General features: G+C 39.9%; 1 protein-coding gene across 4 annotated transcripts in view; it reads left to right on the top strand.

The window, feature by feature from the left end:
- The first annotated feature begins 223 nt into the window (after window positions 1-223).
- The window catches only part of AFF1 (AF4/FMR2 family member 1), a 146,553-nt gene continuing 132,008 nt past the window's right edge, over window positions 224-14,768 (top strand). For 2 of the 4 annotated variants that reach the window (XR_006296149.1, XM_043572230.1), the window contains exon 1: window positions 224-730. Coding sequence is in view for 3 of the 4 variants with exons in the window: in XM_043572230.1 (XP_043428165.1) it covers window positions 714-730 (17 nt within the window). In the remaining variant the exon portion in view is untranslated. The remainder of the gene's footprint in view (window positions 731-14,768) is intronic. The other 2 variants (XM_043572228.1, XM_043572229.1) reach the window with 2 other exon arrangements.

The following is a 14,768-nucleotide window of genomic DNA, read 5'->3' as shown; positions in this document are numbered from 1 at the left end:
TATTCAAATTGGAGCTGGAGTTCTGAGCGGCCGGGTACTGTGTGTTCCGGCGGTGTGTTTGTACATTGTTAAAACCTGGCAAGAGAGCACCAGCCAGGAGCCGGCAGGCGGGGCTCGGCCACGAACGAGCGAGCGGGGCTGCGTCGGCGCTCGGGCTCGGTGCCCCCGCCCGGCGCAGCCTCCGGCTTGGGCCGGCGGAGCGCCGTGCCCATTTAAGGAGGCGGACCGTACCACCAGAACTTTCTTGACAGGGGGTAGTCAGGCGAACTCGGACAACTTTCAGGGAGCCTAAAGACGATTTCGTTTCTCTTCTAACCCTGGCCCGGGTTCTAGTGGCGCTCAGGGGGAGCTGTGCGCTGGTGGGCTTTGGTCGTGGGGCTCCTCGGGTTTCCCTTCTCCGAAATCGCCCCGAGGGTCTTCACTTGCTCTCATTTCGGACGCAACATTCCCCGAGCTGGTCCAAAGTGTAGTTCGCCTGCAGAGGCCCCAGTGCCCGGATGTCCATCAGGATTAGTGCGAGCCAATACGCTCGGAGCCCGAGGCTGCGCTGAGTACGCCCGGGCTCGGGAGCAGGTAGTCCCGTAACACCGGGGAGTTGCGCTGGGGAGCTCGTCCCCGCCCGGCCCCGGCAAATGGTGAGCGCGGCGCTGGCAGAAGGGCCGCGGGTGGAAGGCTCCGATGGACAGAAGACCTTGAGCTCTGCAAAGTGAATTATGGCAGCCCAGTCAAGGTAAGCCAGGCTCCGAGAGAAACTTTTTAAATGTGTTAGTGGCTAGGGGAATTGAAGGTTGAGGGCGGGGGGTGGGGGAGGGACGGTTGGGGTGCTGCGAAGACGACCGGCAGGAAGCAGCTTTGTCATTGCTCTCTCATCATTCCCGATGCTGTGGTTCATTACTTAACGTCAGATAAAAAAACAAAAAACAAAAAACAAAAAAACAGTTGGGAGAGCGTACTGGACAATTTCTGCAGCGCGGAGGAGAGGGGTTGAGTTAAAGTTAAAAGTTGAATTTCTTCCGTCTTCCAAAATAATTATTTTCGGAGAAAATAAGTTGTTTGAACTTGCTTACCTTTGCCCAAATTTTCGTTTAGTTTCTTTGTGCACCTCTCTTTGGTTCGCCTGATTTGGGGGGGGGGGGAGGGGGAGCGCTAGTATTTTGATCGGAATTTTAGAAGTCAGTAAATGTAAAAACAGTTCGCCTTAGAGAAGGTGGTTGAGAATTTGGCTGGTGAGTGATCGAAAATGTTGCTGCTAAAATGTAGGATTCCACATAAAACGGCACGGCTTGCGAGAATCTGCTGAGTAGGCAAAGACCGGGAACGTACCGGGGTTGGCGAAGGGGAGAGGATAATGAACTGCAGTTGCTGTCAGAGGAGCGCTATTGTAAGAACCTCAAGCTCTGACTTTGTCTGGTTGGTTCCTTTTTTTTTTTTTTTTTTTTTTGCAATGAGTGTTAAAGAGTGATAACAAGGCGTTAGTGGTTAGTATACGATTCAGACTGTTGTGTGTGAATTCATTTTAGTTGTGACAGCAGTTGGTGCTAAGAGAAGCTTAAAGTTATATTTAAGTTCTTTTTCAACTGTTTTACTAGAAAGCAGTTTGGTGTCACATATTTAAAATAATAATAGGGCCCTTCAAGTTGACACTTATGGTAGTATAGTGATTTGGGGATGTCTTAGGCTAAATACGTTTTGGGTCCCAAAACCCAGGTGTACCACTAAAAGAAATAGATGCTCGAATGCTGACGATTGGGTGAGATGAAATTCAAAATTGTTTCCTAAGAGAACTTTCTAGGAAGAGAAACAACTTCTCTAATGTAGACCACCTCTTGTGCGATATTTGCTGTATGTATTTTAACATCTCAACTCAGTGGTTTATTCCCTGCTCCATGTTGTTGGCTGTTCTGAGAAAGGGGCTCTTGGATCCAAGTAGTAGGAAAACTTTGATTAGAAACAAAAGTTGCATCTTTGTGTGCTAACCTGTAATGAAAATTAACTGCCAAGGGGGCCTGTGGCATAAAACCTTTGATAAGATACCTTGATCAAAATAATTAAATACTATTCAACAAAACTCCTTCATATAGAGGTACGATTTGAACTCAGGTGCAAGTGATTTCAATGCCTCAGCTCTTAAGCTAAGAATAAAATAAGGTAGTAACTAACTGGACACTGCAGTGTGCCAGGCACAGCTGCTGTAATTGAATTATCTCTTTGATTCTTCTCAGTCACTTAAATAGGTAAGGAGTTTTATTTTTCACATTTGGAGTTAAAGAAACTTGAGTCCCGGCCTGCCTGTTTCTTGCCCGAGATCACACAGGTGGAGCAGTGCCTGACTCCTGAGCTGCGCTGCAGATTTGCTTACTTCCGGGATGCTTCTTTAATGGTGAGGTGAGGTGTGAAAAGGGATCTGCAAAGCCTCAATATAAGTATACAAAAAGCAATTTCTGCTCAAAGTGCTCTGCTACAAAATGGAAAAATCGGAATTATTGGTCTGGTAGTTCAATTTGTGGGTAATTGAAATAGGAGGACTGCCTGTATTCTGCTCTTCTTCCTGGCCTTCAGACGTGCCCTTGAACTAGGAACAAAGCCACAAGGCCATGATGTCTGTTGTTTTCTTAGCCTGCATGATGGGAGTAGATCTCTTAAGTTATAAATATTCATTTTCTTCAGTTACATTTGGAATGTGGTCTACACTCATTTAGACGTTGTGTTTTGTGGGATAGTAGGTAATTTCTGAGATCCAAAGAGAAGATTGCAGATATTTTTGGATTTCAAGGAAACCTCAAGCTGGGCCACATTGTTCTGAGTAGTGCTAAGAGAAACAGAACCATCACCTCTGATTTACGATCTGGGGCAGTAAAATCTTGTCCATGTGCCACACGCAGTATCTGTTTGCTCTTGAAACAATTAGTTTAGATTGTTGGACTCATTGGTCCTCAGGATTCATAGCTCAGTTTGTTCTAACCACAGTCATTTCATTGTGCACTATTTAAAGTAATTTGACTTTTTTTTTCTTCGAAGAGGTAGATGAGAACTTAGATCAAACTGAATTTTGTGGCACTGACAGGGACTACACGAGAGGACCATGTCACTTTCCTCTCGTTATTTGGCATTGCTTTCAGGTAATATTTTTCATTTGATACTTACGGTTGGTATATGACTAATTTTTTGTGTGACTGAATAGGCTAGGCAGTGTCTTCCTTTTCTATAGTCAGCTCCTTAAGGCAAGACATTGTCTCACATTTTTATTGTCTCCTGCATAAGCTAGAAGTATTTTGAATGAGGAAGAGACTATGTAATTATTTCTTAGCTTGTGAACCTTTATAAATTGAGTTTGTACAGTCCTCTCTCTCATTTTAAAACCTAAAAGGAGGGGCGCCTGGGTGGCGCAGTCGGTTAAGCGTCCGACTTCAGCCAGGTCATGATCTCGCGGTCCGTGAGTTCGAGCCCCGCGTCGGGCTCTGCGCTGATGGCTCAGAGCCTGGAGCCTGTTTCTGATTCTGTGTCTCCCTCTCTCTCTGCCCCTCCCCCGTTCATGCTCTGTCTCTCTCTGTCCCAAAAATAAATAAACGTTGAAAAAAAAAATTTAAATAAAACCTAAAAGGAGCGAAAAACAACAACAACCTAAAACTAGGAAATTGATTATTTTGTTTTGCTTTGTTGTTGATTTCTTCCCCCAGAAGTGGAAGACATCTGTTGAATGAAAGGTCAGTTGCCTAAACTTTAAAAATTAGATTTTGGGTCAGTATTTTGAAAACATGTAATATTTGATTTGAGTATTCAAGTCGTGGAGAAACGCAGTCATTTAGAAATGCAGTACCAGTTGGGGCGCCTGGGTGGCTCAGTCGGTTAAGCGTCCGACTTCTGCTCAGGTCATGATCTCGCTGTCTGTGAGTTCGAGCCCCGCGTCGGGCTCTGTGCCGACAGCTCAGAGCCTGGAGCCTGCTTCGGATTCTGTGTCTCCCTCTCTCTCTGGCCCTCCCCCGTTCATGCTCTGTCTCTCTCTATCTCAAAAATAAATAAACATTAAAAAAAATTTATAAAAAAATAAAAAGAAATGCAGTACCAGTTCAAGCAAGACATACTGTGCCTCCGCTCTCTCTCTCTCAGATTCGTGTGTGCTTTCTTTGGAACCTTTAAGCACAACAGATACACTGGCTACTTTCTTATGGGAGTTGTAATAAACTTGCCTTCTTTAACTTGAAATAGTTACAGATCCGTGGCTTTAGTTTCCAAATTCTGATCTAAAGCACCGAATGCTTTATAGAAGTGTATATAACCTGGCGTGCCCTCTTTGGATAATAGCAAGCCTGTGATGGGGTAAAGGTGGGTATGGCATCTCAATAGTTTGTAGATCTATACTTTTCGGTGAGGATTAACTTACTTTATATTTAGAAGTGTGTTGATGGATAAAACAGGAGGGCTTTGTCTGGTTCCCCATCTCTGCTAACCCCCTCATTGGAGCAATCCTTGAATTCTAGAAAGGAATATATACGTACCTTCAACTACTGCCAGGGATTAACCAGTTTTAAAACGCACCTTGTGCTAAGGGAGAAGCCCTGGTCCACCCCCCCACCCTGGGAGGGAGGGGAGTGGGGGAGTTGAAATTCTGTAGGAGAACAGCATCTGGTGGTTGAGCACATCTCAGAAGAAAGCACTTTCAGACAATTTGCAAAAGGAAATTAGGGTTAGTCAGTTCTCCCACGGTGTTTTTGTTTTGAATTTGACTGAGGTTAATGTTAATGAAGTTTAAATAATAATAATAATAATAATAATAATAATAATAATAAAGCAAAGTCAGATTGTTCCTAAGATTATTATGAAGCCGGTTTTTGGTGGATCTCTTTGGTGAGGGAAATTTTCCATTGCAAAAAGCATTGCTCTTAAACTGGTACAGAACCAGTTTTGTTCTGTCTTCTGCGCTCCTCATTTTTGAGCTACCAATTACCTTGGAAGAAAATTCACAAAAGCAAAGAAGCTCTGATTAAATATGAGCAGATATCAAAGAAAAATGCTGTGGTATTTTGGGAAGTGCGGTTCAAGGACGTGATTTCAAGAAGGAAATAATTTATGCAGTATTTTGACCCAGCGAATGTCTTCATTTTTTCCTTTGTGACGCCATGGTAAACAGTGTCCTTGACAAGAGAGAAACACAGACAGGTCTCTTAAGTGATTTCCTACTAGTTCATCCTGAAAGCCAGCCGAGCTTCCTGACTCACCAGACTACAGTTTCTTCCAACATAAAGAAGGAGAATTGAGTCATTTTTTTTTTTTCCAGTCAGCTGGTTTATGGGGATGTTCTTTGGCGATATTAACACACGTGATCTCTCAAGAGATTTAGGGGATTCTTACGGGATAGCATGAAAAGGTGTTTGATAGTTGTTTCTATACTCTTTTGAAAATGGGATTTAGTGAATGCTGCATTGAAGCAATTTAAATGTCACATATTCTCAGGCATGAGAAATGTTCTCTTAGTCACGGATAAGAGGGAAATCTCATTTTGGTGCTGTCGTTCGTTTTGAGCCTTCAAATCTATATATTACCCAGTAGCTGTAAAATGCAGGAAATAAAGCTGAGTATCTTCGTTACTGCTTTGAGGTACAGCATACAACTTGATTGCTTCTAAATATATAAACTTAATTTTCTATTAGGGAATTTCTCTATTTCATTTGTTTTCCAAGATTGGCATATAAACTTAATTCCAAAAGCTCCTGTCTTTTAAAAGGGAAAGTTCTGTATGTGAGTTGTGGTGGGAACTACAAGCAGTAGCATTTCTGATGATCCTTCCGAACTAGTTGGAAATACAGTCTACATCTTTAGGACAAAGTTTCTTGACTCAGAAGTAAAAATGTAACAAACTTGGATATCGTAGTCTCTGTTGCAGTTCAGTTACGTTTTATTGGTATAGGGTGTGTGCATAACTTTTACAGCTTAAATGATTACCTTTTTTACATAAGTGAAAAAAAATGGGGAGAGAACTAAGGCTGTATTTTTCTTCATTCCTTTTATTATGAGTATACATGTATTCATTTGCTCAAAATAATGCAGTAAGTAGAAGGCACAATAATGTCTTGCTGAAATATAGATGTATCAGGTGGAGTTTAGTATTAGGCCTTAAAGGGAAAAATAAGATTTATAACTTGTCGTGTTAATGCTCTAGAGACCCTAAAGTAAAAATTAACTTCACAACCATCCCAGTGCTGACTTTCTGTGACTTGGCAGTGATCGGTGTTGAGAATCTTTCCCCTGTGCAAACTTTTCCCTTTTCCTAGCTATGCCTAGTGAGTTAAAGCTTAACCCAATGGCCACAAAGCCAGCAGACTTAATATCCTGGAAGTCTTGTTCTCTGATGAATGTCTGTTTTCTTGTTATGGTTTATTGGCTTTGTTTTTAATTTAACCAGATTGAACTATCAGATTCATAAGGCTGTTAGTCAAGCAGTAATTTTATGTCAGATTTAGTATGGTAAAAGGAATCCCAGTAGCGACATCTTGTCAAAAAGAACGAAAACTAACTGAAGGGGGAAATCTATAGTGTATTTCGATTGATGCCTAAATTGCCTTTGCTTTGGTGTTAGGTATTTCCAAAGGACACCCACAGTTTGACCACATTGTTAAAAAAACTTTTTTTTAGTGTTTATTTTTGAGAGAGAGAGAAAGACAGTGTGAGTGGGGAGGGGCAGAGAGAGATGGAGACACAGAATCTGAGCTGTCAGCACAGAGCCTGACGTGGGTCTCGAACTCACTAGCCATGAGATCATGACCTGAGCCGAAGTTGGACGCATAACTGACTGAGCCACCCAGGTGCCCCGACCACGTTCTAAAGGTACCAAGAATTGTTGTTTCTCTTTATTGGCTCATATGATGAATACTTGGAGACCTGCAGGCCACATGGTCCTTTGGGTGGGCTGTAGAGAGTTAAGGATGCAACTCTTGAGTCACTGGCTTGCCTTTATTTTACCCTACAAGGTCTTGCTTTCTTTTTCATACTGCTTACTGCTGGGTTGGCAATTAATTAAAAGTAAAAGAATATTTTAGGTCCAACGTGGTCATATTAAGTTCAAGGTTCTCTTTCAAACTTGACACTAGAATCACCGGGTTGGGGGGGGTGGTGGTTGCTAACATGCTGATTCTACTCCTTTTTTCCCCACCCTCAGAGAGTCTCATTAGACAGGTGTAGGGTGGAGCTTGGGTGGAGCCCTGCCGGCTCTGAGGCCAGAGGCCCACCCTACTACCCTTAGTGAAATGGAGTCTGTGTGAGAGAGATATATAAAGTATATCATGCCAAAATTATATATATATATATATATATATAAATAATACAATGCAATTACATTTTGACTTAATATATACTCACATATCCTCCTCCCCCCCCCCCCCGAAATAGACAAGAGGTTGGTAGAAAAAGTAGGTCTCCATCTCTATTTATATATATATATATATATATATATTACAAACTGTATTTGTTAAAGTATCCAGATGCACCTAAATTTAAAAAAACAAAAGGAAAAGGAAGGCATCAAGAAGTAATGCCCAATTTGATCATGCAGCACTTTCCCAAGAATTGTTTCTTTTCAAGGACGTAGATATTTAATTTACCCTTTCCTATCCATTCTGGGCTCCTTCCCAAAACTACTAACTCACATTCCGCCACACACACCCCAGTTTATCAGGTGGCAGTTGTTTTTGTTCCCAGAGAAACGTTACAACTGTGAATTGGTCAATTATATCCAAACTCCATGAAACTAAAAGGTGGTGGTGTTTTCTTTTTGTTTTTTAAACAAAATACTGTGTCCACTGTTGTTGAACAAATAATGTTCAGTAAAAATTTTAAGTGAGACTCCTACTGGGAAGTAAATGTTCAAATTATAGCAGATGTCAGTTCCTGTAACAAAATTCAGGAAACACTTTCTGGTATGTGGGTGTTGTAACTCTTCAGTTCTTGGAACTTTCCTTCAGGAAACTGTCCTGTCAAAAGCAGAGCAGTTGATAAAATATGTAGCACAATTCACAAACGGTGTCGTGCAGTGTAATTAAATTTTGATTTGGTGCATATGTTTTTGTGGTCATGATAGAGCTGAGACTCACGTGACTTTCATCCTGGATAATGTGCATCTGGATAACTTGCTAAATCGATCCCCTCATTCTCATTGCCTTAAAAATGCAGGTGTATCTGATTTACTCTGGATGTGAATTTTTGGTAAGTGGTAAAATTAACCAGTCCCCATTGCTTTATATAAAAGAATGAAACATGTTTCCTACTTAGTTTTATGTAGAAATTACATATTTTTGTCTCCTGGTCGATAAACTGATATTTTACTGTAGACATTTTTAAGTAAGATGGCTTACCTAGTCAGTTGGTAGCTTTAGCTGTCATGAGTTCATGAAATTATGCTGTGTGTGTGTGTTTAAAGGCAAACAGAACCTCTTGAATTAATATGCTGAATATTAAATACTTCTAAAAGTTTGTTAAAAGGGGATATTTAGTGGTACAAAATTCTGGACGGTAACACATAGTTAACACTCTCTCTCTCTTTCTCTTTAAGTAATGTTGACTGCAATTGCACTTCTAGAAATTATGTTTTTCTGTTATTTTATGGTCTGTGTATCTCTCTCCCCCCTACCCCTTCCCTTTTAGAGTTAAACCATACTTGTGCTAACTCTCCATTTTAAAAAGCTGTGTAAATATAAACTTTGTACCACATGGAAGAAATTAGGCAGCTACATTTACTGACATTAGCATAGTAAAAAGATAGAATGGAACCCAGTGTGTTACATTTGTTTCCAAAACCAAGTTCTAGCTGAAAGTGTTGTAAAGAATACAGAGATGAGTATTGTCTGCTTGTCACTTGATTTTAGTAAAATTGAGAGTAAACCAATTAAACACAATTTTTTAAAGTGGGAACTGTGCCCAGAAGACAAAAAGCCCTAGATTGGAAGTTATAAAAGATTGAATTTGGTAGTTTCTATCTTTTTGTTGATAGTGTGGGATTTTTATGTTAAAACTCATGATAGGTGCTTTATTTTATTATTTTTTTAATGTTTATTTATATTTGAGAGAGGGAGTGCGTGAGAGACAAGGTACGAGCAGGGGAGGGGCAGAGAGAGAGGGAGACACAGAATCCAAAGCAGGTTCTAGGCTCTGAGCTGTCAGCACAGAGCCCGAAGCAGGGCTCGAACTCACAAGCCATGAGATCATGACCTGAGCTGAAGTCCAACCGATGGAGCCACCCAGACACCCCAACAGGTGCCTTATTCTTACAAATAGCTTCATGGTTTTCTTATTTTAACAGTCATGTTTTTCTAAGGATAAAGTGAAAATAATTAGATTTACTTACTGTGGACTTTAGTTTGTAGGCTTTGAAAAAAATCATGACAATTCTCATAAGCCTAGAATAAAACTTGGTTTCTTCCTGACGTCACCCATATTCTGTGGTGATATCCCTCTAAGGTGTTGGTATTATCCATTATATTAAAGAGTGAAGTGGAAACTTTACTCCTACTTCGTTTTTTGGTATCTTGGCAAATGACTTTTTTTTTTTTTTTGGCAGGGCGGGAGGGGAGCAGATTGCTTTAATCAAGATACAGTCACTATCACCCAGATCTTTCATCTCTTTTGTGACTTCTCATTTTATCATTTTTTCCCTCAACCCAAGTTTCTTTTTTCTTTACAACTTTGTAGTATATTTTACATATCCTAAGAGTTGTCCATTTCAAGTGTGCAACTCAGTGATTTCACTTTATTATGTTTACCTTCTTAAGTGGTACAGCCATCACCATAAATCTTTTTTAGGACATTTTATCTCCCCAATAAGATCCCTCGTGTCCATTTACAGGTAATCCATGTTCCTAGCTCCTTGCTAAATCTTTCTGTGTGTAAATTTGCCTTTTTGTCATTACTTCACATACATGGAACCTTGAGGTTTTTTACATCTGGCTCTTTGCACTCGTGTAATTTTTTTGAGATTCATCTGTGGCATAGCATATGTCAGCTTTGTCCTTGTAATTACCAAATAGTATTCTGCTGTCTGAGTATGATAGACTGGTTGTTTCATATGTGTTCACAGGGGAGTGGCTATTACAAATAATGCTCCTGTGAACATTTGCGTGCAAGTCTTTGTGTAGACATACATTCTCCTTTTGTTTGGTTAGATACCAAAGAGTAGATTTGCTGGGTCCTTAGGATAGTTTTATGCCTTACTTCCTTTTTTTTTTTTTTTTTTTTTTTTTTTTTAATGTTTGTTTATTTTTGAGAGAGAGAAAGAGAGTGCGAGCCGGGGAGGGGCAGAGAGAGAGGGAGACACAGAATCTGAAGCAGGCTTCAGGCTCTGAGTTGTCAGCACAGAGCCTGATGCGGGGCTCGAACCCATGAACTGTGAGATCATGACCTGAGCCAAAGTTGAATGCTTGACTGACTGAGCCACCCAGGCACCCCTATACCTTACTTTTTGAGAAACCACTGAACTGTTTTCCAAACTGTATGTCCATCCTAACCCATGTTTAAACTGATCTAGTTCAGTTTCTTGTAAGTTATTTTACTGTCTTTGTAGTCAACTGGGCTGTGGAACTGGTGGTTCTGAGATCTGATCAATTTTGCATTTGAATGTTAAAAAATAATGTGTTTTAAATACATATGGCTAAAACACAACTGTTTTTTTCATAGAAGATACTATGAAGATTTCTAAAATTGGTCAGACTTTGTGATGAAGAAGCTTACATCAAGAAGTATTTAAAGAAAGTCAAATTAACATTTAAAATATCAATGCATGCTTTTGTCAAAATTGCAAGTGAAACTTCCAACACACAACTTATGAACCCATCAAATCGATATATATGTATACATATATATGTGTATATATATTCTATTTTTCAGAACTGCTAAACAGCCCTAGAAATTGTCATTTAGATGTGTTTTTAGTAAAAAAAAACTTTCAGGCAAATTTTAGCTGTTCTCATTAGCTACAGTCTTGAATTTGCGCAAAGATATGTTATCTGAGTGGAGCTTCTGGAAATTATCTTTAAAACTGGGGTTTTGCTAGAGGAAGGTGGTGACCATATTCCCCCAATTGGTAGTGTGTTCCAAACTTCAGGAAAAGGTGGATCTACTTTATGAACAAGAATACTTCGTGAAGTGCTCTGAAATTATCTGTGGGTGTATGTGTGATGGTAGTGAGAGTGAATCCCCTTTTCAGCACTCCCGTTGCTATTCTGTAAAGGAGCCGTGAGGCCACACTTAGTTGTCCCCTGCATGGCTGCCTTTAACAAGTCTGCCCATGTGCTTTCAGCTTTGGGGCCTCAGAACATTGTGGCATGTGACTGGAATTCACTGTTTCTGGGTATTAATTTACCTACTTAAAGATTATATCAGCATTAATAGCTTTATGACTGTGGCCAATTCACATACATGAACAGTGCTTTTAATATTATCCATATCATGTATTGACGAATGCCTTGTTGCTCACTGAGAGCCAGCCACTGTGTGTGCAGGTCTCTAAGCTGGTTCATGTGGGGAGCTGTCTCCCCACATGGAGAGGAGCTCATAGTTGGTTGTGGGGGTGGGGGACAGAAAATCAGCAAACAAAACTGACCAATGAAACAGTCGCAAACTGTTACGGCACCATGACAAAAAACAAATGGGGGTGTCGTGACAGAGAATAATGGAATGTGGGGGACTTTGTCAGCCACAAGGACCTCTGATAGAGTTGACTGAAGTAGAGAAAAATCAAGTCATGATATGTTAGAACTGCTATTTCAGAATGTACATGGAAATAAGTGATAGTGGAAAGAATGGCATTTTTTAAACAGGGCAGATAGGATTTTAGGAAACTGTCATGTGGCAGTTTCTTAAAATAAAAATTGTTTTTGTGGATTAATTCGACCAAAACTCAGTCCTGTGTTTTTTGTTTTTGTTTTTGTTTTTTAATACAGGTAAAATGAGCTTCATAACATAACATGAGCTTTTAAAATAGAGACTGTTTTCTAAGAGTTTGCCTTAATTGGTGCATAAATATAAACAAGTTAAACATGCAGAAAATAAATTTGAGAGGACATCTTTCTTAGTTTGGAAAGCCATCAAATAAGAGATGTGATAGAATTAGAGAAGTCCCAGCTCAGGGAGTACAGTCATAAGGAGGTGAAGATTTAGACAGTAAAGAGGATATTTAGCCTGGCTATTAAATACAAAGGTTAATTTACAAAGCGACCTTTTATGCTTGTGAAAGACTGCCATAGGAAGTGTGGTGAAAGATGGCTTGCACTTCTGCCAAAAACAGACCTTGAATTAATAAATTATATATGTTAAGGGGTTTAAGGAAAGCCCAGCAACGAACTTCTCATTGAAGATAATTAAACATGAAAACATAGTGGGAGGTGGAGTTCTTTTAGTCTATTGAGAAATAGGAAATAGATAATCTCTACCTTGGATATTTTAGGAAGTAGCAGATGGTTTGAGTACCTTTTTCTCAAGGGATTTTGTGGCTTCTTGAAAAAATGTTATCACAACAAACTGCTAGAGGAACTGAAAGTTCTTATGCTCTGCATGCATCACAGCTATGTTTAATTATATAAAGTTACTATAAGGATCCTGCATTCAGTGTCACCTCATCTCTTTTGTACCTCTATTTACAGTTATTTTCAAATAAATATAGTTAGTCTTGGACCTTTTGTGGCCTAATAGATGATGATTCCATGAATGTGAACAAAGAATGTATATTCTCTATTTTCAGGGTCCAGAGTCAAATGTGGGTTTGTACATTAGACCTGTCTTGCCTTATTTCTATATTCATTTTTTTAAAGTTTATTTTTTGGGAGAGACAGAACAGGAGCAGGGGAGCAGCAGCAGCAGCAGAGAGAGAGAGAGAGAGAGAGAGAGAGAGAAAGAGAGAGAGAGAGAGAAAGAAAGAGAAAGAATCCCAGGCAGGCTCGGGGCTCAAACTCCTGAAACCAGGAGATCATGACCTGAGCCAAAATCAAGAGTCGGACGGACGCTTAACCGACTGGGCCACCCAGGCGCCCCTTATTTTTGTATTCTTATTTTATCCGTTCTGTGGACTAAGAGATGAATAAGTCACATACAATTAATGAGCTTCTATTTCTCCTAATAATCTTCTGAAGTTTTTGCTTTGTGAATTTTTTTAAATTTAAAAAAAATATTTATTTAACATTTATTTATTTTTGAGAGGCGGGGAGGGCCAGAGAGAAAGGGAGACCCAGACTCCAAAGCAGGCTTCAGGCTCCAAGCTGTCAGCACAGAGCACGACACGGGGCTCGAGGGGCTTGAACTCACGAACTGTGGGATCATGACCTGAGCCGAAGTCAGACGCTTAACTGACTGAGCATCAGGACCCCTGCTTTGTGAATGTTGATGCAGTGTTTTTGATGCATAGATACTCATAATTGTTATGTCTTCATTTTAAGTTGTCCTCTTGAAGGTATTAAAGTATTCTTGTAGAAGGTTTCTTTGAGTATTGGTGATAAATTTTTTAAAAAGCTGTGTCTTTACATCTTTTATCCATGTGGATTTTATTTTGGCTTAAGGAGTGTGGGTTCTGGAGCCCCCTGTTCTCTCCCCTCAAAAGGAGCTATTCTGTTCTCTCTATTCAAGAGCCATTGTCAGACTCCATCACTATACCTAACTTGTCCTGCTTTTGGTATTTTCACAGATATTTTTCAAGATCAGCTTGAGTATTTTGTTAAAAAAAAAAAAAAGTGTGGCCTTTTAATAGGATAATTTCCTATAAAAACCTCATCCTGTTTTTCAGAAGCATTAAAGTTTTAGACAGGATTACTGTCTAAATTTGCAGATTTTCATGGAATGGAAAAGAGTAGGTTTGAGTGCCAGGGACTCCTGAATCACTGGACAGACACTGCTTGTTTATCTTGGACACATTCGGGAAATCTTGTTTGCCTCAGTTTCTTCAGGAGGAAGTAAAAATGTACGTTTGCTCTTGTCCCGAATGAGCGTGTTGTTAATCTAACTCTCTAAGGGGAATCCTATTTCTGTGAGTGACTACATCGGACTTTAGGCAGGAGGAGGATTTTGTGGTCTTTGTATTGCTGTAGAGGGGATCTTACTTTCCTGTTTTGTTTTTAAACTTACTCTTTAATTTTTTTTTAATTTTTAAGATAATTTTATTATTATTGTTATTTCTTTAGATAGAGTGTGTGCGAGTTGGGGGACAGGAACAGGAGGGAAAGAGAATCCCAGGCAAGCTCCACCATCAGGGTTCAGTCCCACAGCCCTGGGATCCTGACCTGAGCCTAAATTAAGAATCAGATGCTCAATTTACTGAGCTACCCAGGCAGCCCCCCCCTCCCCCTGCCCATCCCCACTTGTAAACATTTTATTTTAAGTAATCACTGCACCCAGTGTGGGGTTTGAATTCACAAACACGAGATCAAGAGTTGCATGGCCTTCCAACTGAGCCCTCTAGGTGCCCTGAGAGGTTTTCACTTTCTAGCAGACTTTTTTCATTCATGTTTCCTTGACTGTAATAGATACAATTTCTACTTTTTGAAGTACTCTGTAGTTCAGTAAAACAAAAGAATATATTAAATTTAATTGTAATTAAAATGAAAGAGAAACATTTTCGTAATTTTTAACAGCTTGACCAAACATTTTCTTTCTGTTCCTTTTCTACTTTTTCTTTATATGTTAAATGTTACCGCATTTTGAATCATTCTTGGTATATATTTGGTAGGTGATGTGCTCAATGTATAGGGGGAAAGGTGAGGTGGGGGTTACTTGAGGCAGTTGTGATTTTTTTTTTTTTT

The sequence above is a fragment of the Prionailurus bengalensis genome, chromosome B1 (genome assembly GCF_016509475.1).
Source record: "Prionailurus bengalensis isolate Pbe53 chromosome B1, Fcat_Pben_1.1_paternal_pri, whole genome shotgun sequence".
In the NCBI taxonomy this organism is placed as follows: Eukaryota; Metazoa; Chordata; class Mammalia; order Carnivora; family Felidae; genus Prionailurus; species Prionailurus bengalensis.
Note: the sequence above shows the minus strand (reverse complement) of the source record. Positions and strands in the feature narration are given on the sequence as shown.